Source organism: Arvicanthis niloticus, chromosome 17 (genome assembly GCF_011762505.2).
Source record: "Arvicanthis niloticus isolate mArvNil1 chromosome 17, mArvNil1.pat.X, whole genome shotgun sequence".
In the NCBI taxonomy this organism is placed as follows: Eukaryota; Metazoa; Chordata; class Mammalia; order Rodentia; family Muridae; genus Arvicanthis; species Arvicanthis niloticus.
This window is the reverse complement of record NC_047674.1, coordinates 50921683-50946930: the sequence shown is the minus strand read 5'-3', so window position 1 is coordinate 50946930 and position 25248 is coordinate 50921683. Positions and strand designations below refer to the sequence as shown.

General features: G+C 43.6%; 2 protein-coding genes across 3 annotated transcripts in view; both read left to right on the top strand.

Annotated features, from left to right (window-relative positions):
• LOC117722449 (adhesion G-protein coupled receptor F2) overlaps positions 1-14266 on the top strand; it is a 49165-nt gene extending 34899 nt beyond the window's left edge. The window contains exons 7-10 of the mRNA XM_034521617.2: positions 3267-3308; positions 6582-6641; positions 9084-9160; positions 11040-14266. Coding sequence (XP_034377508.1) covers positions 3267-3308; positions 6582-6641; positions 9084-9131 — 150 coding nt within the window. The 3' untranslated portion in view covers positions 9132-9160; positions 11040-14266. The remainder of the gene's footprint in view (positions 1-3266; positions 3309-6581; positions 6642-9083; positions 9161-11039) is intronic.
• Positions 14267-15244: 978 nt separating this feature from the next.
• Adgrf4 (adhesion G protein-coupled receptor F4) overlaps positions 15245-25248 on the top strand; it is a 38914-nt gene continuing 28910 nt past the window's right edge. Inside the window, exon 1 of one of the 2 annotated variants that reach the window (XM_076915231.1) lies at positions 15245-15432. The gene's annotated coding sequence lies outside the window, so the exon portion shown is untranslated. Of the gene's footprint in view, positions 15476-25248 lie in introns of both variants that reach the window. The other variant, XM_034521100.2, reaches the window with a different exon arrangement.

Sequence of the window (25248 nt, the reverse complement as noted above, 5' to 3'; positions counted from 1 at the left end):
TCTGAGTTCATTTGTTCCTCTGTGGCTCTGGATTGAGTGGACCTTCCAGTATGTCTCAGGTGGAATCCGGGGTCAACACAACGGCAGACCTGGCAGAGGTCTGATCCAGGCCTCAGATCTGGGAACTAGTTTCTAAGACACTGTCCAAGTTAGAGCGCCTGGGATCCCTGCTTCCTCTGGGTTCTTGGAGGTTGGGGACAGAGCTGCCACCCAAGATCTGCTCAGTGCTCTGGCCCAGACTGGAAGGAACCAGTGTTCCAGGCCGGGAGTGACTTCCTGGGTCCTTTTGGTTCCCAGTTACTCCCTGTTTAGGGTGGGCCCTGCTGTCTGCTTACTTAAGATACTGCCTGAATTCGAGCGCCTGGGATCCCTGCTTCCTCTGGGTTCTTGGAGGTTGGGGACAGAGCTGCCACCCAAGATCTGCTCAGTGCTCTGGCCCAGACTGGAAGGAACCAGTGTTCCAGGCTGGGAGTGACTTCCTAGTAGGAGGATTAAACCATTAAAGACTAAAACTAGAGCGAAGACTTCAGGCTTGTCTGCTTAAACTGTTCTTTGTCCACTGAACGAAACGGGAAGAATCTGATCTTGCTGAATTTTTTTTTTTTTTAAAGATGTATTCACTCATCTGTTCTCTGCTAGATACTGAACTCTATGGATAAACTTTCTTCAAGGCGACAGAAACCAACAAAAAGTGATTTGAGTGGAATATTTTAACATTGCATATTTGTGGCTATATAAACTCAGGCTGGGTAATAAAGTTATTAGGGCTGGGGCTACAGCTTAGAGGTAGCACTTGCTCAGCATGCCCAAAGACCCTAGTTCAATATCCAGTTCCCCTTTCACACAAAGAAACCACATGAAGTCATTAAATATATGTACATGATTATTTTGAGACAGGGACTCTCTATGTAGTCCTGACTGTCTTGGAACTTATTATGTAGACCAGACTAGCTTTGAACTCACAGAGATCCAGCTGCCTTTGTCTCCTGAGTGCTTGGATTAAAAGTATGTGCCATCACTACTGGTGTCAATTAAGTTGAATATACAAATATAAAAACAACCACCAAGGAATTAAAACTGTTATGGAGAGAGGTGGTTTTGTTTTGGTTTTTTTTTTTGTTTTTTTGTTTTCTTGTTTTTTTTTTTTTTTTTTGTCCATCAGCCAAAACCAAACCAAAACCAGAAAGCAAAATGAAAACAGAACCCCACAAATTTATGTAGAGGAAATATTCATCAATTTTGGTTCTTAGATATTTTAGTTACTGTTCCAGTATTGTGAGGAGACCACATGACCAAGACAACTATAAAAAGAAAGCGTCTGATTGGGGGCTTGCTGATAGTTTTAGAGTGTTAGTCCGTGATCATCACGGCTGGAGGCAGACAGGCATGGTGCTGGAGCAGTAGGTGAGAGCTTTACATTCTAATGGGCAGGTTCCAGGATGAGACTGAGAAATTGAGCTTGGCATGGGCTTTTGAAACCTCTGAGTCTACCCCCAGTGACACATCTCCTTCAACAAGGCCAAACCTTCTCCAACAAGACTACACTTCTTAATCCTTTTCAAACAGTTCTACTGAGTATTCAAACCAATTAGCCTGGGGGTGGGGTGGGGCATTCCCATTTAAACCTCCATACTAAATTAAAAAAAAATAGTTCCAGGACCAATTTTGTTAATATTCTGATTTTTCAAATGTACCTGTAGTACCAAAACAGGCTGGGGTGTGTCTGTTCTAAGCATCTTTACAAGAATAATACCTTGTAAACGAATGATTTGTGTCAACGATGAGATGACATTTCACACTAGAGTTAATGGCTTAAGAGTGTGAGGGCCAGCGAGATGGCTCAGTAGGTAAAAGCACTTGCTATGCAAATCTGACAAGCCTGAGCTCCATCCCTTGAACTTATGTAAAAAGCCAGATGGAATGGTGAGCATCTGTTGCCTTCCTCCCATAAGATGGGAGATCAAGACAGAATTGGCCAGAAACTCATGGACCAGCTAGTGTGGATTATGCTACATGACAGAAACAAGAGAGACCCTGACTCAACAACGTGAACAGTCAAAACTGACCATGAGAACAATTCTCGGAGTTCCACATGTGTGCCAGAACACCCACAGTGACATGTACACAAACTACATATACATATGAGCATGTGTGCACACACATCGATAATAAGCAAAATTAAATAACCAAAAGCATTTCCAAAAGAAGAGTTCACACAAACATACAGTCTGATAAAATCTCCATGCAGACCAAGCCTGGGTATTTATGGACTGTCTATGTGTGTAAGGTGCATTTGGGTACAGTGGAGGAATGAATGACTCAACTGCCTGGCTTCACACTGGTTCCTGTCATTCTCTACCTGCAAGCTGTGTTCTCACCAAATTGTGGTGGCAACAGGCTGTTGTTCCCACTGCTTGGCAACTGGCTGTAACATCCTTATGGTGCCAGTCATGTTCTTCTGACTGGGCCCCCATTCACTTATGCAATGAGAATGATCAAGCAAGGGAGTGCCCACAGGGAAGGACATCTTCTTACTTTCCCTCTCCATCCACCACCCAAGCCATTCAGTATCCAAGAAGTGCATCTAAGGGACGTCGCTCTCTACAGCATTTTAAAAGTCGGGTTTCTGAACTTTTTTCTCCTCATTGGGAAAATCGGGGCCGTGGCCTGCAATTCCTTCTTCTGGGGGAGATTTTTGTGTTGTTCTTAGTGGAAAGGTAAAAATAGAAAAATCAAACCTCAAATGGATTGTAGCTGTGGAGGATAGTTGTCTTTCCACGAATGGAGGCTTTCTCTTCATGCATGTTGTGAGGTGATTATAAGCAACTGGGTACACCTGCTCTTCTCAGGGCTGTGGAAGTGTCTTGACTGCACACCTGCATGGCCTAGCATCTTTTTTACAACCCTCTTGAATCATTATATCCCTAGGAGAACAGCTGCTGATAAGTGAGAAACATTTTCATGTCACTCAAACCTGACGTTTCTACCATGTCCCTGCATAAAGCAAGGGGCTTTGTTTCATCTCTGCAGCTGCCAGAGCAGTGGCCACAAGTCTTTGTTGAACAACAGTTTTTTTTGTCATTGTTTTAGACAATGTTTGTTGAACAAATGTGTAGATATTGTGTCTTTAGATTAAGAAATGAGAAGACTAGATAGACTTCTTTTCTTATGGCCAGAATAGAAGGGGCGTGAGAAATGTTGGCATTTGTTATTATTTTTTTTTTTTTTTTACCACCATCATATTGTAATCGGATCTTCTTCCACAGGGCTTCTTTATCTTGCTGTTTGGAACAATCCTGGATCCAAAGGTACTGTATGCAAACTTTTCTTGGATGTCCTGTATTGAGTACTTGGCCTGAAATTGACCTTTGACCCCAGTCATTTGTGTAGTCACCCAAAACGGAGCATCAGTCTTCTTTAAAAAAAAAAATCTTGAGGTTTTATTTATTTATTTTCCCACATAATGTGATGGTTTGCTTGAAAGGATGTCTGAGTGCCATGTGGGTGTAGTGCCTGTAGAGGCCAGAAGGGGGTGCTAGATCACCGGGAACTAGAATTACAGAAGTTATGTGAGCTCCCATATAGGTTCTGGAAATTGAATCCTGGCCGTTTGGAAGAACAACCAATGCTCTTAACCACTGAGGTATCTTTCCAGACCTATCATAGTTCTTTTAATTCATGTCACTCTTACTATCCGTTAAGCTCTTCTGAAGATACACATTTTATGTACCTTAGCTCTAAGTCTCAAAACAATCAAGGGGACTTCTACTCTTTGTCTCACAGATGAGGAAAAAGGGAACCAGGACAAAGAAACAGCTTGCTCAAGATCCCACTCTGATTTCTTGTGGCAGAAATGAAATTAGTTAAATCTCTCAATATTATTTTGGGAGGATGTCTCTTGAATTTGAAGGCTACACACCAGGAATAGCCCCCAGTGCACAGCACAACTGCTCAAAGATGAGTAAAGGGTTCAATTCCTATCACGAACTTGAAGGGTCACACACCAGTTACTTCTCCCCTGGGGTATCCAGCTATGTTGCCCACCAGGCTGCACTAGAGGGAGTGGCGCGTAGCCAGGATGCGCTGGACCTTGGTCGGCATGAGTGTGGGATAAACAGCCTTCTCTGGAGACCGCTTTCAATGAAACAGTTCTCTTTATTAGGTGGTATCCCGGAAGGTCAAGAGCTATATAAACTTTGGGGAGTGGGTAGGGGTTTTCTTGGTGGGTGTACGTCATTGGTCATTGGCTGGGGCCAAGGTACAGGGAATGCTTCATTTGCATGAAGAGGAATTCCAGGTGCTTGCTGGACATGTCCTTATAAGGAGAGAGGAAGTTTAACTTGTAACCTGCCCACCAGGTTATGTGACTACCTCAAGGGTGGTGGAGGTTGGGGGGGTGGGGTGTCGCAAGGCTACACACACTGGGACATGCGGGCCCAGAGCAGAGAGGAGGCTGTCTTAATTCCTGCTGGTCTCAGAACAAGATTTTCATGCTTCAGACTGGTTCAGGTTGTACGGCTTCCTGGACCCACAAATTACTCCAGTTCCAGGGATCTGACGCCCTCTTCTGGACAGTGCATGCACACAGTATAGAAACATCTTCAGGCAAACTATTCTCATGCACAAAATTAAAAACTGAAAAACAAAAATTAAAAGTTAAAAAAATAGTGAAAAACGATTAACACCAAAACAAAATTGAAAGCAAAATATTCCCCTTCACTTTAGGGTACTATATTTTTAAACTATCGATGCTATTAAAGTTAACTTTAAAGATTGTGAGGGGAATTTAAAAAAAAATGTCCTTTCATTGTCTTACCAAGATGCTTTGTCAACCTAAAAGTTACTTAGAGGTGAAACAGAGTTATACTTGATGTTTCTATGTATAGACTGTCTCAGGCTTACAACAGTTCAACTCCTAAACCTTTGAGTTTATAATTGTGGACAATGGTACACAATCAGCAGAAACTTTATTTTGAACTGAGTTCTTTCTGGACGAGCATTTTGTACAGTGGGATTGAGCCACAGTTCCGAGTCAGCTATAAGCTTACCATGGTAAACAGCCGACACTCCATGGTGTTACAAAACTGTGGTGTTCAGCAGATAGGTATACCAGGTACAATCGTGACTTAAGCTATTTTCAGCTTAAACTGAGCTCGTTGGTGCAAGCCCCCTTCCATGAGGAGCATCTACTAGCTCTGCTCCACGGTGCTCATGAATCCCAGTTTTTTTTTTTTTTTTTTTAAAGAAAGCTGTAAAGCAACTTTATAGGTGGAAACATGCAGGAAGCATTTGCGTTACCCACCAGTCATAATTGCCAGGGCTACATGTCTGGTAACTGTGATACCATAACTAATACACCGAGTCAAATCACAGTAGGACCTTCATTCTGTGTGCTAGAGTTAGGTGCTTCGAGATGCACTAAGAATTCCAGGTTCTGCCGAAATCAGAATGTCTTCATTTAAAATGACAATGGAAAGGACAGATGCCCAAGTGTTACAGGAGCAGACACAATGAATGGATGCAAAGGAAGATAAACAAGGAGTTTTGAAAATCCTAAAATCAGCTGAAAACTGAGCATGCCTGCCAAAAGGCACTTACTACTCATGTTTAAAGTAAATATTATATGCACTATGAAACACAGGATCTAAAAAGAATCAGAGCAGGGAATGCCAATAGAAGTGTCGCTACGGCTTCGAAGAGCCCAGGGGACCCTAAAGATCCCTGTGGATCCCAGGAGCATTTCCCTTCCTTGTAAACTTGTAGCAAAGATTTTGTCTTCGGGGAGGGGTGAAGTCGCCCTGAGCTGAAGGGCATTTGCAAGTGTTAGTGTAAAGGCAATAAGAGCAAAGACGGGAAAAGAAGCATTTTTTTTTTTTTTTTTTTTTTTTTTAATGGAAGAAGTGAAAAAGGAAAAGGAAATGAGAGACTTGGGGAGGAAGCCAGGATGATCTACACTGGATGGACACGAATCCAGGTCCTGGGCTGTGTAGCTGACTGAGTTTGGATGTCACTGAGTCGTGGAGTGTCACTTTCCTTAGCAGTATTAAGGGGGACAATAATATCTATTGTTAATATAATACAAGGTAATATGATATTGTTAATAATATATAAGTAATATATTTCAAGGTTACTTTTTTTTGTCGAGAGTGAGACGATCCATATGAAAAGCATTGTAAAGTAATAAACCCATCATCATCATCACCATCCACTAATACACTGTATAGTAAATTTTTCTCCTTTATAAAAGTTTTGAATAATTGACACACAAGATGTGATGAGTGACTTTGTTGGTTCAACAGACAATACCAAGGCTGTCATTAGAATCTGTGAGGTTGTGTGAACTTGCTCCCTAGCCGCTGGGCCCATGTTTAAGACCTAGGACATGAATCTTTTCCATCAGCTGCATCTCTTCTGTCTCTCCTCACGCCCTCAATTTTCTCCAGCTCACTCTACCACGATCCCACCAGAAGCACCCAGCTGGCCACTGGCTCCCTTGCTGCAGTATTTGTCAGGTTGAATTGAAGCTCATTGTTAACATCGTATAAAAGTTTAATTATTAACTCACTTTGCTAAATTTCCAGATAAGAGAAGCCTTGAAGAGTCGAGTAACGTCTGCCAAGTGGATCTCCAGAGTATCAGAGGTAAACGCTTATTATTTATTTATTTATTTATTCAATTTGACAAGGTAACAGTATAAAACCTTTTGGTGTGGATTTTTCCTGGGTGGGTGCCTCCTTGAGCTGTTCAGAAGCCTTATGGAGTATGATGTCCAAATATGAAGATGAAAGTCAGTTGAGATGTAAAAAGAGGGGGTGGCAATGTGGCCGGTGCTGTAGGCATAAACCACAAAATGGGAAGTGGATGATGAGAAGGAGAAATGATGAAGAGATGAAGGGTCTCAGGCTTCCAAGACATCTTGGTAGTTCTCTCTAATCCTGGTCAGTTGAGTTCTGTGCAAAGTGTGAAAATCCTAGGGAAACACATGTTGAAACTCCCCACAAAGGACTTCCCAGGAGCTTTTTTTAAAATCAAAGATGCCGTTGCCATGGTTACCCAAGTGGAGTTAGGCAAGGGGCCAGTTCAGTGATATGGCAGAGGTGCTCTAGTCATCTTGTGGAAACTGGACTGTGCCGTGCCTTTAACTACTCTTCTCATTCTATGATGAGTAAGTTCTGTTGTGATGCAGGGCTATTCAGAGTGAGGGAAGACCTGGAAATGTTCATATGTCAGCTAAAGGGACTCAGAAACACACTCAACAACAAAAGGTGTTCTGCAGCTCTGACTGACTGTCTGTCTGTCCCTCCTTGGCCTTGCAGATCTCTGCACCTGGGCACCCCCAACTGAACGCATGGTATCCCATTTCCATATCTGTCTTTCTATCCCACTTCCTCCTGCTGATTCCTCTCCCCAGACCTCTCCTTTTCTTTCTATTCTCTTCCTCTTTATTCTTAGCCAAACATTGGTCTCATTCTTAGTCCTCGGTCTTCCATACTCTGGTGGCACCTGACTTCTCTATATTCTCTCCCAGCTTAAAAAGGGGGCAAGTTTTACTGAGAATGGATGCTTCTGCCAACAAGGCCACATCTCCTAATCCTTTTAGATAGTGCCACTCCCTGGTGACCAAAGTTTCAAATCTATGAGACTCTCCGAGGGCCATTTTCATTCAAACCACCATAGACTCTCTTTTCTGACTTGGCCTGATTATTTCAAATCCCATCCAAAGTACTAGCCTTGGTCCCTTTGTGTGTTTTTAGAATGACCTATTGAGGCCATTATAGGGAAATTCTGGCCTTCGATGGCCAAGAAAACAGTCATTTTCTTCACACCTCTATTTTTTTTTTCCATAAGTCAGAAAGACACCCAGCCCTTTATTATTGTTGATGGTTGGAGTCAGTGGTTTTTGATGTTGGCTGTACCTTAGAACCACCTTGGGAGAAGAAAAACAAAACCCAAAAGACACCAAACCACAGCCCAAGCCTCACTCAGAAAATAAACTAGAAACGCTTGAGGCTTGAGCCTATCATTTATTCTAAGCTCTGCAGTGATCCTAGTATGTGGCAAGCGTTAAGAGCCTCTGGCCTACGGACAGCATACATTTGCCCTTCATCTCGCATCCCTTTGCTTCTGCTCAGCAGCCTTAGGCCATTTAGGCTGTTAGCTTTCACACCTTTACCTGAGTAGAAAAGTAGGGTTACCGTGTTCTCCTCTTTTGCTCTGAATGCCTCTAATCCCTGGTAACAACCGTCTATAGCCCGCATTTAACCTACCTTTCAGGGTACCCACCTGGACAGGACCAGTCCCAGTTCCCTAAATCCCAGGACAACATATGTGCTTGTGCCTATTTTGTCGCTGACACGATGAGCTAGCCTATGCTCATGTAGCCTCAGATCTCCCGAAGTGTAAATATCTTGCCTCTTTAGAGAACACATGTCTAAAACATACCCCAAAGATCCTTTGGCATGTGAGCATCACAAAGGTGTAGTTGGGGGACTTTAATGTCGAGGATTTCAGTAGAATGGCTGTTAGAAGGAGTATAGGACACAAAATTTCTTTCCTCTCTCTACTCTCTTTCCCCTCCTTTCCCCTCCCCTCCTCTCTTCTCATCTTCTCTCCCTTTCTCCATCTTCTTGCTTCTTTTTCCCCTTTCCTTCTCCGTCCATTTTTCTTCTTCCTTCTTCCTGTTCTTCCACTTCTTCTTCATCTTTTTTCTCTTATTCTACTACTTCTTCTTCCTCCTCTCACTCTTCTTTTTCATCCTCTTCTTCATCTTCTTCCTTTTTCTTTTCTTCCTCTTCTCTTCCTCTTTCTTCTCTTCCTCCTCCTCCCCCTCTTCCTCTTCCTCAACCTCCCCCTTTTCTTCTTATCATAGGGAACTTTTCATGCCAGATGCTGGTGGAGAAGGAACCATTAGACTAGCCTGTTACTATGTTGTTAGTTATAATATGATCAGGAAAGAAGGAGGCGGGGGATGCGAGAGGATACAATACTTTGCTATGCCTAAAATTCTCTCTGCAGCCAGAGTCATTTAGATAGTTGCAGACTGACTGGTAATGATAGATGCAATTATATTTTGTCTTCAACAGGACCTTTCTTCTGAATTCTCTTGTCATCCTACCAAAGGGCCAAGCTAACAAACCAGGATGCATCCCTCACATGGGCGGTAAGTATGCAGTGAGAGAGACCTTCTAAGTATGCTTCATGTGTATGACATTTCTTGGATTAAAATTAAAAATAAACACTCTTGATTCTTGTCTTGTTAAGGCACAATTTTAAATTCTTGGTTTACTGACATTTTTGTTCCATAAAACAATAAGGCATGTCTAAGAAAACTTCAGACTTGTCCTGGGAGTACTTAAGGAGGCTGAGTAGCCTCTCTTTGCTCTGTTTTTTCTCTTGTTTTCTAGAGGCAGGATATCTCGCATCAGCAATGTCCCCCAAATCTCCTACCATGGTCCCTTTTCTTTCTCTGGTCTTAAAAGGTCAAGAAATCATGAATCACAATATTGGGAAGAGGCCTCAAGGTGGGATGTAGAAGCTGGATAGAGTCATAGAAACCAATTTTAGAGAAACAAGCCACAGGAGAAAGTAATTTAGAGCCACATAGAGGGGTGGGATAACAGGTTTGGAAGAGAGCCAGCTAGATACAGACATGTGCAGGCTCTAAAACAACAGCGTAGAAGACAGAGACAAACATTGAGGCATCTATATCCACGGGAAGACTTACAGAGATAGGAGGTGCATGTAGAGAGGGTGAGATGTCTATAGGGAACCCAGAGAAATGCAGAATAATCCATAAAGGATGATGTACACACAGCCCAGGGCTCACTCAGAGGGCCGAGGAACAGAGAGATGCAGAGAGAGAGGCACTGTGGTATGTAAATCGAGTTTCCCACCCCATTACTCCACACACTCAGGCTCTAGCTAGCAGACTTAGTGGCCTTGACAGGAGGCCAAGGTCTCATATAAAAAAATGGCTCTTTTCTAAGAGGAGATATGTTGCTGCCTGAGCTGCCCCACATTTGGGGACCAAAATGTCACGGGACACTCTGTCAGTATTGAAACCTGCACTGCCAAAAGCCTTGGGGGCTAAACTGTTAGAGCCTGTACTGCCCCAAGCTGCTCAGGTCCATGGGTCAGGGTTCAGCAAGAGAGAGAGAGAGAGTGAGGATGGAGAGTGAGAGTGAGAGTGAGTGAGAATGGAGATCAGACAGAGTGTGATTCAATCCCCTTTATTCTTCAGTCTCTCTTCCTAGTCCAAGTCCCAAGTCTTGAGTTCCTAGTCTCTAGTTTCTAGTCCCTAGTGCCTCCAAGTTCCAAGTTTCTTCTTCCAAGTACTGAGTGCCTAATACCTCTGCCTAATTCCAACTTCCAAGTTGTTCTCCAAGTTGTACTGCCTAATGTCTAATAGCTAACTCCAAGTTGTACTGAACTCTTCTGTCTGCCTCTCGCCTTTTATATGTCTCACTTCTAAGCCATGCCTCTAAGTCATGCCCTTAAGTCACACACCTTTAATCTCACACACCCAAGGAAAGATCCTGGGTATCTAAACCAAGATGTTATCAGAGTGTGCTCAGCTGTTGTAGGCTATTGTAAACAAGTCTCTTGTCAGGGTATATGGCTCAAGATGGCTGCAAGGATGATAGCCACCTTCTGTTGGCTCCCCACAGAGATATATTTCAAAAGAAATGGGTCCAGTAGTATATAACACATACATCTGTAAGCCTGAGAAAATCAGTTTGAGGTCATCATCAATTACACAAAAGGTTTGAGGCTAACCTGTGCTACCTGAGATCTTGTCTCACCCCACCCCCAGAATGAAGTAGATCATGTTAAACAAAACAATACAACTCAGTATCTGCAGGGAACAGAACAGGACAAGTTCTAGTGTTCCACAGAAGTGTATGGGGAAGAGACGGTCTGCCTTGGCAGCTGGGCTCTGCCAAAGGGGTTTCTACATAGCAAACTCAGCACATAAGATGAAGCATCTGTGTCTTGTGCCTTGTATATTTAAGCTGTGATTTTTTTCTGTTCTTGACAAGGTTGCTCATTCCTGGAACGGCAGTGCCCAAGGAAGCATGCACTTAACTCCTGTCCTCTTGCCACTGGGTACTTTGAAGGAGACCTCCTGTATTGCAGCACCGATGGAGGCAGGGTTGACGTGCGTGAAGCATGAACGCCCCTCTGTCTAAGCTGTTCTGTGTTTCTAATCATGTCTTGCCCACCGACTGCAAATCTATATATGACACACTAAGCATCCTCAAGGGACAAGAAGACAATATGGGTCACAGCAACAGGGTCTCACAGGGGCCTTCATCTTCGTATTGCTGGGTCACACTGATCTCCAGGGCAAGAGCTCTGCTTATCCCAGCAAAGGTGGCCTAGGATGCCCTGTGTGGGATTCTACAGGAGGCCCCTGAAGAAGAGTCACCAACAGTTGCATTGACTCTATGCAGCTCACCACTGGTTCTCATACAGAAGGCATCCGCTGGCCAGTATTTTCTACTTTTTCAAGGTCAAAGGCAATTGATTAGATGATCAGCTTGGCTTGGACTTGGATGTAACTTCTTTGACAGAGAACCAAGTGAAAACCGTAGAGTGTCTGAGTCGGACATGATGCCTGTTTTAAGATGAGATGGAAGCCTGGAACTGTGAGCCACAGCTCTGCCGTCCTGAGCCAACTCAATTGGCTTTCCTTGCTCCACTTTGTCTCCTAGAGCATGGGGCCTCTGAGGGCCCCATTTTCAGATAAATTGCTTACATTTTCAGATAGGGGAGGTTTCTGAAACCTGGATGTGGGAGAGGAAATATATTTCAAGTACAGTGCTGTTCATTTTCCTAGCTGTATGTAAACACATTCAACATTCAAAGCAGATGTCACCCAACAGAGCAATGCTAGTGGGGGGGAGGGTAGAAGCCCTCCTCAAAACAAGCACACAGGCAGCTGCCCCTGAAGAAAACAGGGACTAAAGATAAAGGGGCACAGACATATGGTCCAAGCCATCCCATGGAAGCCAGTATTATTGATGTTCTATTACAGATGGGAGGTTAGGCATGGTGGGCACCATTAGAATCCTCGCACTTGGGATACAGGGACTCAGAGAACTGCTATGAGTTCGAGTCCACCTTGGTTTAGTTTATATGGTTAATGGTAGATGGGCCAAAGCTAAAGGGTAAGATCTTGTTTAATAAAGCAATCTAACGCCCCTTCCATAAAATAAATAAAAAACAAAACAACAAACAAAACTGTTCTTGAGTGCACGCACATACACACACACACACACTCCAACAGGAAAAATCACAACTAAAACCAAACCAAGACACAAATGGGAAGGGAGGCTCACTCTGTGGGTGAGTAGCTAGTTCTCTTTCTCCTCTGTGTCTGTGAGAATGTGTGTACTGTTCACGTGTGGGCGGTGTCTATACATGTGTGTGTGTGTACCCTAGATGTTCAGGAGTGGACATCTGGTGTCCTGCTCCATCATTCTCTGCCTTATTGTTAGACAGGGTCTTTTATTAAACCTGGAGCTAGCCTGGCAGCCAGTCAGCTCCAGTGATTGTCCTGTATCTGCTGCTACCCACAGGCTACAGCCAAGCATGGCTGTACCTGTATTTTTATGTGGGTTTTGGGGACTTGAAGTCAAATCTTCATGGTTATACAATAAGTCCTCTTACCACCTAGCCACTTCCCCAGTCAACCTATATCACAGTTAACAAAACCTAAAAGAAAACTTCCTCTAAGTGGAAAAGGCTGAGAGGGTACAGGAAAGACCAATTAGAAGATGGGAAAGGATATCCTAGCCCGGGAAAAGAGTTATCTTTCCAGTGGGGTTGCTTATATTGAGACAGAGCATCTCTTTTATGTGTCAGAGGCAGTTTAGTTAGCTGCCAGTTTTTCCTCAGTGCATGAAATATCACTTGTTTATGGTCAGTGTAATGAAGTCAAGGTGGATGGTCTCGTGTAGCTAAATGGGTGGAAGAATGTACATGTGTGAATACTAAGTATTGTTCCATGTATGGATGAGAATTCTTGAGCACAGGGGGAGGGGGGCATCATCGTTTCTCTGCATTATGTGTTGAGCAGATGTGTTTTGCATGAAAGCGTTCAACTCAGGTACACGCACTCTGTGTGACAGGAAGTGGTTTGTCACTAACCAAGAAAGGCCTGAGGACACACAGAGAACCACTCTGGCATTCTGGGGGTAGGAGTGGGGAATATCTTGAAGAAGTCTAGCCCTGAATCTACGTGGCAGGCATCTAAGAAAGATGTCAATGGCTGGGCAGTGGTGACTTATGCCTTTAATCCTAGCACTTGGGAGGCAGTGGCAGGAAGATTTCTGAGTTTGAGGCCAGCCTGGTCTACAGAGTGAATTCCAGGATAGCCAAGGCTACACAGAGAAACCCTGTATCAAAAAACTAAAAACAAACAACAACAACATCAAAGATGTCAACAGACATGCCTAGCCTAATGGTGACTTGTGTGACCCTCAATAGAGACACATACAGTATGTTGTTCTGGTCAGGAAAAATCCCTTTAATTCTTTAGAATTTGGTTTCCTTATTTGTAATTGAGGGACAAGTTAGTCTACCTCCTATGGTTATTGTGGTAATTTAAAAAGTGTAAAGTGTTTATAATAGTACTTGGAACTTGTCATCAAAACGTTAATTTATCAGAGTGCCTGTGGATACATGCACATACAGATCCGTACACATACACGAATAAACATATGACTCTGGCCTCTGGCATCAGTTTGAATGACGATCTCCTCATGGGAACAAGTTCATTGACTTCTAAATAAAACCAGGAAGCATCTGAGTTTGTCTGTGTCCAGGATTGTGAGCAAGGAAAACCTACTGAGGCTCATGGCATAAGCCTGTTATCTAGAGTAGCCAATTGGCATGCACAGCTCCGCTCACGAGGAAGAGTGCCTACCGTGTGGCTCCACTCATCCCGTGGTGTTTCCAAGCCTGGCTTTCCTTTTTGCCTTCTCTGAGGGGTCCTCCCTAACTGACTCCTCCAACACAGTTTCCTAGAACATTTATAAACTGTGCCGTTCCCTTTCCATTAGTGGTTGCTGTGCCATATTGTTTCTTTGGTTTGTTTGTTTTTCTCTTTTTATTTCCCAGCTATGGTTGTGAGTCTTTAGGAACAGATTGGCTTTACGTTTGCTAACCACTTTGTTATGTCCTTCTGCCTGTTGATAGGGCAACCACATGACTTACACATAGAATATGTTAAGAAAATATGTATGTCTAATAAAACTTTTTGATTACCCAACCGCTTGAGACTGTTCCCCTCCACACGCCCCTCCCCCCAGTCCGAAAAGACCCGGTACTTAATGAGTGGCCTACATAGAACTGACCCATTTCTACAAATGTTGCTTCCTTGACCTGCATTGCTGTAAGTTACATAAAACAACTGCCTCTCGCTTATTTCTCCTTGTCCACCTTCCCACCGTGCCCCACAATGACTTTTAAGTGGGGAATTACAGTAGCCCTTGGAAGAAGAAGGCTTATAGAGAAGAGACATCAGAATTAGAATATGTGGGACTCTGGTGGTGAGGAAATTCATTTAAACTGAAGCTGGGTCAGGTGAAATTCTCGGCAGGTGGAGACTATACCTTCTGGCTCATTATTACCCATTGGCATGGAGAGGCTGCAAAATAAGTTCTCATCTCATTGCATAGAAATAACAGAATACTTAACAGAATACAGAGCTGGCAAGACAGCTCTCTGGGTAAAGGCTCTTGCCACCCTGACCAGCCTGATGACCTGAGTTTGATCCAGGGTCCCGTGATTTTTGCAAGTCATCCTCTGACTTTCATATGTGCCTTGCCACCCAGGTACACAAATGAATAAGAAGACAGATAAATTAAAAAAAAAGAAAGAGCAAACCACAAATCCCCCCCGGCGCCAAGGTAGAGACTAGCTCATAATTTTCTGGCCACTTTCTCAGTATGGTTTTCTCCAAATTCATAGGTACAGGTAAAATGCAACAATAGCCCTTTAAAACCATAAACAATGGTGGCACAAGTTTGCATGTTGTCACCCCTGTTCTAATTACACCAGGGAAGATACAACACAGACTCTCCTGTGATCATCCGAGATAAAGATGAAGAACCAAAGGACAAACAAGTGACTCACTTAAATGGACTCACTTCAGACAAGAGAAACCTGTAATTTCTCTTAGGCGTGCTTGACAGACCCACTGTGGGGTGAATCACAGCCTTACACAATCCTTGAAGCTGTGGGCTGCTTTGCAGTGGCCAGATTGGCTTCTCATTACGGGTAGTTGCTTCTCACCGGGGCCTCTGGGACTTCCTTTTCAAAAGATGGAGTCGGGCTGCTATCACTGAAGAAGGCTGTAGGGTTTCACTGTGGACATGTGATGGTGTGGCACCATGGTAGGGAGTGCAGTGCTGACTTTCCTGCCAGGTGATTGTCGGTCTCTGGGCTGCTAGATCTACTTCCTGGATTCGTGAGTACACGGCCCATGCTATCAGCCTTTCCTTAAATAAGGAGCTAATTGTCTTCTGCACCTATTCCAGAACAGGGGGACTATGTGGTTTCGGCTAGTGTTTCCTGGAATGCTTGACTCTGTACTGTCTCCTCCTTAATGCTTTTTAGAACTCGGCTACCTCAAAGTTGGAGTGTCTCTTTGGTATTTTTTTTTCTTCGTGGAGTCATCTGTCTGTCAGGCTAGAGTTGCTCATTCCTTGGCGTGAAAATATAAAATGCCCTGTCAGACAATCAAACTTACTGCCTCTGCTCTGACTTCATGCCAGATAAATTTCAATTCCTTTCCTTTAGATGGAATGCAAAGCTTGAACATTCTGTTTTTTTTTTTTTTTTTTTTTCTTGTGAACCTGCCAAATTGTCTTTACAGCAAGCTAAAGGAAAACACTATTTCCTGTTACTGCTGGAAACCCTTCCTAAAGCATCCCTCTGGTCTGAGTGGTCAGCATGGGCTGCTTGAAGGCCTGTGCTCTGGACTCCGAGAGCACGTGCAGGAGACTTGGACTCTTGAGTCTTTGGGTGTTATTATTTTTGGCTATATGTTTAGAGGCAGTACTCTGTTGAACTTCCTTCATAGAGCAGAAATATTTACCAGTACTAATAATTATAATTATTAAGGCATTAGCATAGTGGGTGAGATGGACATGTCTTCCAACTCTGAACTGTTATGATTCTTGGGAGCCACCAGCACTGGAATCCAGCTACAAAGCAATGGGGTCAAGTCATCTAAAACAACCAAGAGGAGATGGGTCTGATTCTGTTCTAGTAGTTCTCTGTAGCTGACTTTCCACCAAGGCTCTGCAATTCATCCATGTTGAGAAGAACCAGTAAATCAGTCAAAGTGAGTCTGTAGACTCAATGATTGAGGTCAAGATATAACAACTCGCTTGGCCATCTGATGTTATAATCAAAGTTCTAATTACATGACTAGAGTAGACTATACGGTTATTGAATTAGGCACACATGTACACACACACACACACACACACACACACACACACACACATTTCACTCTTGAATTCCTCGTTCTCCAGTTAACCTTTCTGAATTAATCATTCCCGTAAGACAGTAGGATTGGTCACGGAGTATGAAGTCAGTTGCTGCCTTCACAAGCAGAATGTGTGCCCTCTCTGTACATCTCTGGAGGGGAGAGAATTGACAAGTGAGAGTTCACATGCGGGTCCTTCATCACGGTCTACAGGACAGTTCTTGGCCTGACCTTTTCTTATTTCCCTTGGGAGCTCGATGCCAGCTTTCACCAGGCATGTTGAGACAGGTGAGGAGTGCCTCGGTGTTCGTGACTCATCCTGTGGCTTCATCCAGTGAGTGACAGGAGTGAGATCCAGGACCCAGACAGACTGGTTATCGTTTGGAATTACAACTCACTCAGAAACTGGGTTCTGTGTACCGAGAAGACAGAACGAATGGGAGGAAGTATTCAGGAACACAGGGCTCTTCTGGTCTGTGCAGAGGGTCAGGGTTTTATGATCCCTATGTTAAAATGGAGATAGCACAGAGACACATGCATAGTCAGTGCCACTGTGTTGTCATCTTGACTCACTCCCCTTGTAAGACCCCAAAAGGGGACTCTCACCCAAGTCCGGACCTGCACGAACCCAAGGACACACGAGAAACCTTCTTGATGCAACTGCAGAGGAGGTTTAATGACGAGGGCCCTCGGGCCGGAATATATCTCACGCAGGAGATAGGGATTCCGACCCTCTAGCCCCGGAAACTTGGGATATTTATGGGTAGGGGTTGGGGAGAGCGGGAAAGTTTGGCGCGGTTACATATGATTGGATATCTCAAACATCCGTTCCCAAGCCTGGTTTCCATCTAGCCCCCATCCCAATTACCCTAATTTACATCTGTATCTTGCTCCTGGGAGAATTCCTTTCAAGTGACTTCCGTTTACCCAGGTATTTTATTGCCTCTATCTTGGGTCTTTTGTGCCTTTGAAATGTTTATTTAAGCCCTTGGAATGCACCCCAGGGGCAGCTAACACTTGAGTGTAAATTGAAACTCTGAACCTAAGAAACCTATGTAAATTGAAACTCTGAACCTAAGAAACCTAATTTTGAGACCTAAAATTTCATTTTTACAATTTATTCTTTCATTTCCTCCTTTTCTCTCATGGTCAAATTCCAATCTTGGAATTATGAATCATCATCTGGGTGTAAAGAGTGATATTGTTGTCTAAGCATCTAATTATATCTTTGTCATTGAATCTTAAACTATCTTTTTCTCACCCCCTGGATGGTTTCTAGTATGTACTTTAGGTAAAGTAGCTGTCTCTCTCTCTCTCTCTCTACATATACATATACATATATATATACACACACACTGATGGGCCTGTTGGCTTTTTTTTCATCTCGGGGATGTACATATGTAGCTTAAGTCCCACTCTTTAAGGCTGTGTCTGGGACACAGTTTAGATTCAAATGTCTCTTATCTCTGACAATTGGGCAATCTCTATCCCTGTGTCTCCAGGATGGGCATATCTCAGGAGTCAAGGCCTGCTGGTCCTTGGCCTTGTAGAACGGCAGGTGATCTTGAGCCTGAGGAGGTTGTTCAGGTGTCTGGCTGTTCTCTCCAGTTGGCATCAGACGCAGGTGTTGGCACGAGTTATGTTCGACAGCATCAGGAATAGTTTCTTAGTAGCCTGAAAAATCATCTCTCACAGAAGAGGGACATTCTGGGTTTGGAATAGGGACAAGGAAAGGGACACTCTAGCCAGCGCCAGTTCTCAGGGGTAATTTAGTTTTTTAGGGTTCTGTTTATTCTCTCTACCTGTCTTAAGCTCTGGAGACAGTATAAACAGTGGAGCTTCTAATTAGTCTCTAATATTTCTGACAATTTCTGACTTATCTTACAAACAAAGGCAAGGCTATTATCTGATCTAATTATCTCAGATGTTTGAAAACCTCGGGACAACTTTTATTCTAGGCTGTTCCCTTTTAACTCTTTTTCTTATTTACTCTAAGTCTCATAAGCCTTTATTTGTTGGCATATCCTACACTGTCTTATCATTTCCCTGGCCCAAAACCTGAGGTCTATTATATGTTTTTAAATCTCTTGGCTGCTTGGTTGTACTCTTATCTTAAGAGTCTATCTGTGTATTTAACCTGGTAAATCTTTTGTTTTCTGGGGAGTATAGTTCTCCCTTCTTGTGTGCACCATTTTATATTTTTTTTTTTCTAGATAGTATCTGGCAGGATGGCTAGTAATCTGAGTTCTTTCTCTTATTCTGTGTTTTAAGTGAGGCCATCTCTTAGGCCCACAACTGGAACAGGCTCTCATATCAAGACACTTGATTTGTCCAGTTATTGCCTCAGGCCACTGAATCTCTTCCCTTTTGGTGTCCTGGGCAATGAGTACTCACAGTTGCTGGCTTCATCAGGGTTTTCTCTCTTGGTATATAGTCCTGCAGACATGGGCTATGGCAAAAGCATATCTGTTGTCCATGTAGATGTTGGTTTTCTCGTCAGCCCCACAAGTTCCAAGGTTGCTCTCTGTACCGACGAGGCCAGGGGTGGGGAGTCAGCCCAGATGACATTTGTCCACCACAGTAACACAGTAAGTTGGCTTGTCTCTGACCAGCATGGAGAAAACTGCTCCCGTCTGTAAAGCAGGTTATCTCGGCTCCTGGCTGAAGTCAGTCTTCTATCCGTTGAATTCTTGTCAGCTAGTTGCAGCCCAGGAAGTGTTGTATCTGGATGTCCATCTTAGGGGGTATCCCCTCAACCAGACAGGGGATAGGAGCAGCCTAGGATGACCATAAATGAATGGGATACCCAGCCCATCTCTTAGTCCACCATTTTCGGGTAGTCCATGAATACGTTTTGACCCATTGGCCTGGAGGAAGCCCCCATGTCTATCAAAAGTTGGGTGGCCCCATCTATCTCAATAGCCGTCTTCACACAGAGCTGTTATCTTCACCACTTGGGGTGGGTGTTTTTCGAGGCCTGGGATTTTCTGGCCCTGGCTTCTATTTGTTAGGGCCCTCTTGGACCCTGAAGCTGGCTCCTTTACTTGCAATGCACACACTGGTCTTTTTCAAAGAGTTTTATCTCTCTTTGATTGGAGTCCCTTTTTTTTTTTTTGCTTTCTGTAAATTCTTTCCTGTCACCTTTTTCTTTCTTCACCTCTCTCTATTCCTCTCTATTCCTCTCTATTCTTCTGAACTCATAGCAACTTATCTCTATTCTTCTTCTCTACTCTTTTCTTCTAGACTTACATTAACCCTTCTCTATTCCTCTTCTTTATTCCTTTCTTTAAAATCTTTTCCCACTTGTTATTACCATCAATAATTTTAATATGTAGTATATTTCTTAAATCTTTCAATGACTTATCCTGTAGTCTCTCTAGCCTCTGAAGCCTTGTCTACACTGACAGAATGTCTCTATGAGCTAGTCTAGAAAGACTGTGGGTAACTTATCTGATCTCTGCTTCCTGATCAAACTTAGTGGGGTCTCATGTAACCCTCTCTCTCAAGATCTATCAGCGGGATCTGGCGTGGGCCTTTGGGTGTCCCTTACCTTCTGTCACATGAAGGTCTCAGTCACATCTGCTCCAAATTGACCTGCTGCTGACCACGGCCTGATCAATTGACGGGGTCCCCAATGTCTCCATGTCTGAAGGAACATTCTTTCTCCGGTGTCCCCGCCTGCTCTTTACTTCTGAAGACCAGAACCTGCAAAGGTCTTGTGAAAGCAAGGCTTTTAAAATGAAACTTTTTCTTTTCAAAATATAATTAGAGCATAATTATGTCAATTTTTATCAGTGAAGTATAAGATAGTCTTACTACCCAGTCTATTTTTTTTTTTTTTTTTTTTTTTTTTTGACTAACTAGCACCTCTGTCATCTATCTTGACTAAAACATTTAGTTCTGAACCTGGCTTTAGGATGAATGTCAGCTGCCGACCATCTATTTAAATCTTTTTTCTTTTTTTCTCAAGGTAAATAGCTATAAGTTTCCAATCCCGTCAGAAATCCAGAATGACTGAGTTAACTATAATTGTGGGAAGCACAAAGGATAGCTTTTAAAACTTAGTCAATTTATAGAGACCTCTGAACACCTGGAAGAGAGGCTTTTATCTTATTTATTGTTTTTGATCACCTGTAAAGCAGTAAATAGTCTCTTAGAACTCTGTACAGACTAGTGTATCTGTGAGGCTGCATGACTGTTGTTTATATCACACTAGAGACCATAACCTAATTCATTTTGCAAACAGTACCTTGTCCACAAGTGTAATGTGAGCTCACCTCTGAAGCTCTAAGAAAGAAACCAAATCAGAATGAATAGCCTTATCTGTAGCATTTCACAGCAAGGATTATTAAGGTGTTGAAGGTTCACACAGTTATTAACAATTTTTAAAAGGCAACTTGAGTTACATTTGACACTTATTTGAATTTAACTTTTAACAAAATAGAAACTTTGGTAGAAGTGATATACAACAAGAACAACAAAGTAAACATTTTATATCTAACATAAGAGCACAAGTCCTCACCACTTCTTCTTGTCTGAATTTTCACCTTTGAACCAAATCTTAATGGAAGTCTCATATAAATAATGAAATTATCTCAGACAGCAATGGCTAGAAAGTCTATCAAAATAGAAGCTTACATATATATATATATATATATATATATATATATATATTCTGACTCAGGACAGCCTGTAACTTTTTAGCTGTAACTAAAGGAAAAAAGTGCTCTTTTATTTATTAAACTAGGAAAACTCACTATCAACTCTCTTATTATAGAAGCTAAAACAACTGTTGGCCCCCTTCTAAGAGCCGCTTATGAAAACAGTCTGTTCTCTTCAAGGTTCTTTCTGTTGGTGTCTTTCTCCTGGCCACAGAGCAGGGCGAATTATCAGTTTTTCTTGTGCAAATTGAGACTGTCTCACAAGTAAGTTTTAAACTAAATTAAGTAAGCAGTTTTAGTAGTTCATCACATCAAATCAGGCACCTGACACACTCTGTCTCTTCCTCCAGAGGAACAGAGCTTTCTCTTGGCCACAAGCTGTGGAACAGGACCAGCCTGTCTCATTGCTTCTGCTTTTAAAACTCAGGATGTTAACACAGTATCAGTCCAGAAAAAAGAAAAGGAACGTCAATTGTCAGTCAGAGTCCAAGAACATGTGAAACAAATAACACAGAACGAAGTTTATCAAGAAAAGACAAGGAAAGACAACACGATAGACTGCCCCTATCACTATATCAGTGGCACAGAATTGTCAACAATCGCAGCAGTGTCTGGAAACCGCATGGCCTGTTGGGAAACGTAGTTCTCAGGCCGGCTGCCATCTTGGATATAATTGTCAAAGCTGCAAAGCCTGTTGGGAAACGTAGTTCTCAGGATGTGGAGCGCACTCACTAAAGCCCTTATCTCTCGCTAGGCGCCCGCCTGCATGTGTTCGCCACCCGCCTCTCGCCCGCACTTAATTCATCACGGGCGGGAGGCTGGGAACTCATCTCCCGCCTTTTAAACTGCGGTGGGCGGGAGACCTGCATGTACTCTGGCTTCCAGTACCAGGGTGGCTCGAGCGCTGGCGAAGAGGGGACCACCGAGGGGGCCAGGGCAGCCAGTGGTTGTGGAGCCTGGCTCAGGTACTCTGCCACACAGTAGCGGCAGGGAGGGGTTCCAGAAAGACTGTACACAAAATATAAACACACAGAACTAACACAGTCAGACACACTTGCCCGAGTTTGGTCTCATAGAACCAGCCAAACGCGACCTCTGACGGGAAGGATTCCACATCTTCCCCCTAGCAGGAGCACTCATCTCCTGTTCCAAAACAGGGCAGTCAGACCTCCCTGACTCCCTAACCCAGATGGGAAAGGATACCGCCTTTCCCCAAGGGCAGCCAGACCACTCTGACTCCCTAACCACCCGTGAAGCGTCCTTCCCGGGCTGCAGCCTGTGGGTTTCAACACGTCTGTCCATCCACAGTCATTGGGCCCTCACGGTCCACAATGACAGCTGCACTCAGTCTCCGATGGGGAAGATTCCCCTCACCAAAGAAACCGATATCAAAACACAGAAACAAAGACAGCAGAAGAAACCATAACAAAGAGACAAGGACAGCGGCGCCGCACTCTCACACACACCACTCACACAAACCTACCTCCAAGGGGTCGTCGTGTGTCTAGGGTGGTCGCGAGTTTCCCGGTCAGGGAACCAAAATGTAAGACCCCAAAAGGGGACTCTCACCCAAGTCCGGACCTGCACGAACCCAAGGACACACGAGAAACCTTCTTGATGCAACTGCAGAGGAGGTTTAATGACGAGGGCCCTCGGGCCGGAATATATCTCACGCAGGAGATAGGGATTCCGACCCTCTAGCCCCGGAAACTTGGGATATTTATGGGTAGGGGTTGGGGAGAGCGGGAAAGTTTGGCGCGGTTACATATGATTGGATATCTCAAACATCCGTTCCCAAGCCTGGTTTCCATCTAGCCCCCATCCCAATTACCCTAATTTACATCTGTATCTTGCTCCTGGGAGAATTCCTTTCAAGTGACTTCCGTTTACCCAGGTATTTTATTGCCTCTATCTTGGGTCTTTTGTGCCTTTGAAATGTTTATTTAAGCCCTTGGAATGCACCCCAGGGGCAGCTAACACTTGAGTGTAAATTGAAACTCTGAACCTAAGAAACCTATGTAAATTGAAACTCTGAACCTAAGAAACCTAATTTTGAGACCTAAAATTTCATTTTTACAATTTATTCTTTCACCCTCCCCTCCCCTCCCCTCCCCTCCCCTCCCCTCCCCTCCCCTCCCCTCCCTTCCCCTCCTTTTCTTTTTCCTCTTTTTCTTCCCCCATATCTCTTCCTGTATGAATCTTGGTGGAATTATTATTATTATTATTATTATTATTATTATTATTATTATTATTATTTAATCAGGGCCCAGGTAGTGCAACAAAATGGAGGCCTGTTGAGAGGAGAACATTTCTAGCAAACTCAGCAGGTTTTAGAAACTGTTGAGAGTTTCATATGGTGGGACCTTTGGTGTCTGTGTGTGCCACTCCCACATCTTTAATCAGAGATAGAAAAGCTGCCGGGGGAGAACCCTGTACCAAGCACATGCAGCTGTGCCATCGTTATTATTTCCTAAACCCTGTGGAATAACAACCACGTACAAAGCATTTGGGATGGCGTAACATGAGGGAGAGGTTTTGTGCAAATGCTTACACCATTTCCCAGAAAAGACCTCAGGATGTGAGGGTTTTGGTGTCTGAAGGAGGTGACTAAGGGGCATCTGTATGTTCATCTGCTTCGTGAGGACAGGGGGGTTTCCTTGTGATTTTAGAGCTCAACCCTCAGAGGCTGGGCAAGCATCTTCATTCACCCATTCACTCTGCAGGATCATTTATTCAATGAGTGGTTTCTCCACTGTGAATGGATGCTGACTTGGCTGAGGATACAGAAAGATCAGATGTCTACCTCTGGACTCATAGCAACTTGATTTACTTTTTCCTTTTTAGTTGTGACTTGCTTTCTCTCAGGTTCCCTTGAGCCATTGTGATTAGTGCTCAGCTGTAGAGGGCGCACAATTTCAAGGGCAGTAAATTGGTTGGGAGGGAGGGGTAGTCATTTAGATACTCCACTTTGGGCTGGCTAGTGGATTTAGCTGCATTTTCCCCTCAAGCCTTTGAGGCCAGTACATGTTATTTTCTTTCTGTAATCACTAGGTTACAACAGGGAGCCTGGCTGCATTTGGCAGTTTAGAATTGCTGTTTATGATTGTGTGAGAAGCAAAGGAGAATGGCAGAGGGCAATTCACGCTTCTGTCAGGGCGTGCAGAGAGAGGTGAGCTGCTCTGGCGGGGAAGGAGAGACCTGGAGTGTGCTTCAATTACTTTTATACATCTTGAGGAACGGCCACACTAGGTGGCTCAGCTGCTTTTATGACTGAAATTAGTACCTTGTCCTATTTACTCTGGGAATAAGGCATGGATCTGCTCTCACTAGAGGGCTAGTATAGAAACCAGAGAGAGGTTCTTTGCAAACGACAAGTAGCTATTGTTATTGGCATCATGGCCACAGATAACCTCAAACTAGAGTTCGTTGTCATCTTGTTTACTCTTCAGCTTTCATTTCTGAGTCTGTCCTTCTTTTTTCTGTTTTTTCCAGAGCTTTTGTGTGAGAAATTCAGGTGCCTCCCATGAACATACACATCAGAATAGCAATAGGAACAACTGGATGTCCCACAAATACAGTTGGGCTCCAAATCCAGACAGGGGGAGTGTGTTTTCCTCTGAGCATGTTTGTATGTATTCCAAAAAGGCATTTGAAAAAATTTATCTTTGTTTCTAATTATGTATATGCCTGTGTCTGAGAATGTGTACATGGGTACAGATGTCCACAGAGACAGATTCCTTGGAGCTGGAGTTACAGGAAGTTGTGAACCACCTGGCATGGATACACAGAGCTGAACTGAGTTCTTTGCAAGAGCAATAGGATCTCTTATCTCCTGAGCCATCTCCACATCCCCTCAGGGCATTTAAAAAGAGCGTATATGGATGCTATGCTTGTACATAAGTCTATGCACCATGTGAGTATGGCATCTTCAGAGGCCAAAAGAGGGTCCCTGAGATCTGAGCTACAGAAGGTGATGAGTGCTGTGTGGGTGCTGGGACTTGAACCTGGGTCTTCTGAAAGAGCAGCCGGTGTTTTTAACCTGAATCATCTCTGAGCCTCTCCTCAACCCCAGAAGCATTTTTTTTT